The sequence below is a fragment of the Zalophus californianus genome, chromosome 1, assembly GCF_009762305.2.
Source record: "Zalophus californianus isolate mZalCal1 chromosome 1, mZalCal1.pri.v2, whole genome shotgun sequence".
Classification (NCBI taxonomy): Eukaryota; Metazoa; Chordata; class Mammalia; order Carnivora; family Otariidae; genus Zalophus; species Zalophus californianus.
Genome location: NC_045595.1, coordinates 98612645 through 98618028, shown reverse-complemented (window position 1 = coordinate 98618028; position 5384 = coordinate 98612645). Strand labels below are relative to the sequence as shown.

Genomic DNA, 5384 nt, shown 5'->3' with positions numbered 1-5384 from the left:
TAACTGAACAGTAATCAAAACCCAATGCTTCAAACCCCCAAGGGAGTTGCTTCTTCCTTTCTGTGCTCAAAGTGGAACAGGAAAGGAGTGCGAGCTTTTCCCTCCACTGCCTTGCTTGGTGTTTGCCTTTAGAATTCGAAGGTTTGTCCCCATTCCTGCGCACCTGACAGGCTGTGATTTATATGTGAGAAAACAAGTCCAAGGTTCTTATTAAGGAGTCAGAAGCTGCTCCCACCCACCTTAGCGGTTTTCTAGGAAACAGACTGGGAAAGGGGGGTGGGGGGAGGGGAAGCAAATTCTGTCTAAAGCTACCCAGGACAAGTAGCACAGGTAAATCCAAAGTAATGGAGGCAAATATTAAAAAGAATATTATTTATCATCTTTTTTATTAATACTCACGGAGAACCTTTGCTTTTTACACAAGTCTACTTTTAGAAGAATGCCTCCTTGGTCATCGTGCCCAATGGAGCTCTGTGCTCCTGGCCAACTTCCAACTTCCCCTTTCTCCACCCCACTCCTCACGACCAAATTACTCTTGTACATGTTCACAGATACCACGAAAATTTTGTAAACAAGATTTAGGTTACTGGATCTTGATTTAATCAACATCCCACTTCAAAACGGAAGGCAGGTAGGAGAGAGGGTAGGAAAGGGGAGAAAAACGAAGGGAGAAAAGGCAGGGGAGAGGAGAGGAGGGGAGCTGGTCAGAACTTTCAAGTCTTGCCTTTGCTGAGATGTGTGCGTATTGTGGCTGTTCCTTGAAATTCAATGACTCAAAACATTGACAGCAAGTGCCTGTGTGGTTATTTATACTATATATCTATAATAGAATATGTGGGCTTCCTCAGTTTGGGTCTGGGCTGTTTTTGTTGCAATACACCACAATCCTGCTGTGGGTGTCTCCACAGGGAGCCGGGTCTCCCAGGAAACCCTCTCAGAGCCGGGGCTTCCGGAGCAGGGTCTTGCTGAGGTCTTTGACCTCCTCGGGACTATTGACCCGCTCATAGCCCAGCACCGCCATGGGCTGGTAGCAAAACTCCTCCACCTGTTTGATCTGCTGGAAGGTGAGGGCCGTCCGCCAGGCGTTGGCGGCCTGCGTGGCGTTGCGCGCGGACACCACGAAGGGCTTAGAGGAGGAGCCTGAGCCACTGGTCATGTTGAGGGCAAACTGTTCCATCTCGGGGCTCACCAGCAGCCCCACAAAGTCGTACACCCTCCGTAGGGTCTTGACGGGGTCTCCCACTAGGTCCTCGTACCGCACTACCAGGTAGTGGCCTTGCAGCCAGTCAGGGGGCTGCAGGGCTGTCTGCAGTGTCTTGGCCATGCTGTTGCAGATGACCTCCATAGCGCCAAGAGCGTGGTAGTCCGCCGGGCCGCCCACACCCTCCTTCTTGACGCCCAGCTTGTGGCCAGCGGCCTCCAGGAAGGGCATGCGGTGGGCGCGCGGGTCCCGGCTGCGCACCACCTGAAGGCTCTCACGGATGAGACCGTGGCGCGAGCGGATGCGCGAGCTGGCCACGGCACGCGGATCGCGCACTAGGTGGATGACCTTGAGGTCCAGGGCAGGGTCGCGCAGCAGCGGCGCCAACACGGCCACGTCGAAGACACGCACGCCCTTGATGACCAGCGTGCGGTACTTGCGGCACTCCTCCTCAAAGCGCGCCAGGCGCTGCGGCGGGCACTTCTTGCACACGCGATCGTCCACCAGCCCCACGACCTCCTTGCGGTAGGCGGGGCAGAGTGGCGAGGAGCACACCACCTTGTTGGTGGCTGCACCGAAAATGCCCAGCGTGGTGAGGTTGCGCCCCCCGCTGCCCGCGGGGCTGTACAGCTGGAAGACCGAGAGGTCACAGCGATAGAGAGCGCTCAGCATGTCCCGCGCCGCCCCTTGCAGGGAAACAGCGTCCCCTGGGTACAGTTTTTGCCACACGTGCCACACTGGCTCGTAGAGAAAGAACACCTCCGGGTTCTGGTTGAAGAGCTCACCGAAGAAAGATGAGCCCGAGCGCCACGTGGTGAACACATACACCAACTGCCTCTTCTCTCCGCCACGCCCGGTGCCCCGAGTGCCATTACGGGGAGGGGCCACCGCCCCCGCTGCCCCTGCTGCTGCGGCAGGGGCCGCCCCGACGGCGGCGGCGGCGGCGGCGGGAGGGCGGTACGGAGTACGGGGGTCCAAGCGGGTGTGTGCGCGGGGCGGCACTGCCGGAGGCGGCCCCGGGCGCCCCCAGCCGCCCCCAGCCGCCCCCGCCACGGCACCCAGCGGCCCGTCGGGGCTGCACTGCTGCAGCGGCTCCTTGTGCCACTTGTAGTCCAGGAGGTTGAGCATGGTGAGCACCAGCAGCAGCGCATAGCCCGCGCACAGCACCAGCGCCTTCCTGCGGAACACCTTCATTCCGAGCGGGGGACGCGGGCCAGCGACGGCCCGGGCGCCGGGGCCACGGCGGGAGCAGGGCGCGCGGCACGGCGACGGGCGCGGCCGGGAGCAACCGGGGGGGCGCGCCCGGGGGCAGGGCTCGCGGCGGGCTGCGGCTCATCACAGGCACAGCCGGGGCCCGCGGCGCGGCGGAGGCGGCCCTGCAGCCCAGGAGGGGGACGCAGCGGGCCGACTTCGGGCGCGGGGACTGGGGCCGCGGCTCCGAGGCGGGCGCGGCAGCAGCGGCGGCTGGTCCCCGACGCCCAAGGCTGGCTCTCCCATGGCAGCGGCTCCGAGAAAGACCTGCGAGGGGAAGCGGAGTAAGCCGATGCGCCCCAATCCTCCTCCCCATCCGCCTCTTCCACCTAAGTAACGCCCACCCTCGGGTCAGCCGGGCTCCCCCGCTCACCTGGAGCCGCGGGCGCACCCCGGAGCCGCCCGGGATCACGGCCGGGTGGTCTGTCCTGCTGTCACTCGTTCCTCGATTTCTCGCTCACAGTCCTTCCTGGGAGTCCCCGCGCCTAAGAGGCGGCCGCGGGACTCGGCAGCCCAAGCCCTGGGCAGTTTCCGGGCAGCGGGCGCCCTGCGGCTTTGGAAGGGAAACTTTCACCGGGCCTGGAACCCTGCTCCGCGCTCCGTTGAGCCCAGCGTGCCCAGCTCCAGCGGCGTCTCCACCGCCCTCTCGAGACCGCAGCTTCCTTCCTCGCTCCGGGGGGCGAAGCCGGCTGGGGGAGGGGGCTTATACAGGACCCAGCTCCCGGCAAAGCGGCTCCGCCTTTCTCGCTCTCGGCCTCCGCGCCCGGAATCTTCCCATCTCTCTGGCGGCGGTGGATGGGGCGCAGCGCGACCCTGCAGCGACAGCAGCTGCTTCTTCCATCACTCGGAGGATGCCCGGGCCGGCATAGCCGGCAGCGCCCGCCGCTCCGCAGCCTCCGACTGGCCCGGGAGGAATCCTACACACACAACAATCGGCCAAGGAGCCCGAGTCTGCAGCGCTCCCTTGCCGCCGCCCCCCTCCCCCGCCCCCGGCACCAGCCGCTTCTGGCCAACGAGGTATCGGGGCAGAAGAAGCCCCCGCCGCTGCCGCCGCCGCGCGAAAGCGGCGCCCGAGAGGATGCTGCTACCCGACTCCCCCTACGCGGAGCGGCTGCAACGCGCTCGGGCCAGCCTCTGCGCGGCTCCTGCCAGCCTGCGCCGGGTTGGTGCGCGCCGCCGTCTGTCGCTGCGGCTCCTCCCCTTCGCCGCGCTGCCCTCCTCCTCCGCCCGACCCGTGCCCGCCCCCCTCGCAGAGTCGGGCTCCAACCGCCGCCGCCTCGGGGGCTGGAGATGCGGGGCTCAATTCACCGCGACGCCGCTCGGGCTACCATCCACACGACCGAGGCCGTAGCAATGCGTGCACAAAGCGCCTGGACGCGGACGCGGGGTTCGGAGAGATCGGGCGCCCGGGGCTCTGAGAAACTTGGGAGTCTCCTTGCGGCTGCCGGGCTCAGCCGCACGTTTTTGCTCTCGGAAAGAGTTGGTGATAAAGTTTGGGCAGAAATCCCCCAGCGGCCGCTCTCTTCCCTTCGGCGTGGACACCGCCCGCCCCTCCGAGAACCAAGGACGCACCCGCATCCGGGTGCGCTCGGAGGACGCCGAGCGCCGCTTGCAGGCTTTGTACTCCCGGCTCACGCGTTCCAGCTGGTCTGAAGCTTCTCCCTCACCGAGGAAGTAATAAATCTTTCTGACCCCGGGGTCAAAGAAAACTCATCAGTTTTAGGGAGGAGTGTGCAGGCGGGGCGCCTCGCCCCCCCCCCGTTTACTCCACCTACGGGGGGGGGGGATAGCGCAGCTTGGGTTTCACTACGCCCCCCGCAGATGCTCTCCCGGTCCCCGCTCGTAGTGACGCGTCCGCTGTGAGCGAGTGCTCGGGAACTGGGGTCGTGGGGGGTCGGGGAGTGACTCTGTGTTGTTCTGCTATACAATAAAATACTTGTCTCTCTTCTTGCTTTTTTACAAATGAGTTTAAATCATTTGGCTAAAGGAAACACGGTCGTTGGAAGTAAAAAAGAACTCATTTTGAGTTGGTTTAAGTTAAAGTTCTTTTTAAAAAGATGAAAAATCGCTCGCTCGCTCGCCCTTCCTCTCTCGCTCTCAAGAGAACCAAAGGCGACTAATACCCTCAACTGCATCCGTAAAATGGGGCACTTATAATAGCATTCAGTAATTCAACGGTGATTGGGTGTTAGATGCCCAGATGATTTAACCCTCTGGAGGCCTTGCCTAAGTTGCGGCGAATCACTAGGGGTCTTGAAGCTCGCGGGCTGCGGATAAACAGAGCGCTCATCTCCTGGGGGCGTATCTGTTGCCTCCTACCCCATGAAGTCTTTGGAAGTTTGACAAAGTTACTACAAAAGTATATTTGTATTATTTTGGGTGCCTTTTCTTAGCCAGAGGATCCTAAATTTAAAATGTTGCTGTTTGAGCTATTATTCCTCACTGAGTTTTATAGAATTTTATAAATGCAAGGGCTTTTAGAAAGTGACTTAACTCGCGGGTTTTCGGGATAGAAAAATATTCAAAGAACTTGACTTAACCCCGTTTTCAAGAAAAGAAATCCACAACGCCCGGAGTCAGTTCAGATAATTATTCCCTGTGGTTCTGATAAAGTATAAGGATGAGGTATATCTAGGACAGGTTTTATGCAAATGGGAAGAGGCAGAGTAGAGTTTAGGTGGGGCTTTCTCAAGTAGCAAGCGCATCACCTCTCTGAGCAGGTCAGGACAGACGTCTTCAATCCCTGTTTACAGAGGAAGGTGGTAGAATTTAATTGAGTGACTTACATCTCTCCATTTCTGGACCCACCCACCTCCCTTCCCCTGCTGTCTCAAAAGTCCCTGTCCCTTCTTCCCTCTTCTCTTTCCCTGCCCCAAACAAAAAATAAGTGATACTGGCTCATTAAAAGAGTGATGGAAGAGAAGGAGTTGTG

The 5384-nt window shown here is 60.3% G+C and overlaps 1 protein-coding gene across 1 annotated transcript; it reads right to left on the bottom strand.

The window, feature by feature from the left end:
- Nucleotides 1-369: 369 nt before the first annotated feature.
- Nucleotides 370-2967, bottom strand: CHST2 (carbohydrate sulfotransferase 2). The gene is given in 3 exon segments (XM_027585600.1): nucleotides 370-2404; nucleotides 2406-2719; nucleotides 2826-2967. Coding segments are annotated over 2 exon segments (1602 nt in total). The 5' UTR covers nucleotides 2538-2719; nucleotides 2826-2967; the 3' UTR covers nucleotides 370-934.
- Between the last annotated feature and the right edge of the window lie 2417 nt (nucleotides 2968-5384).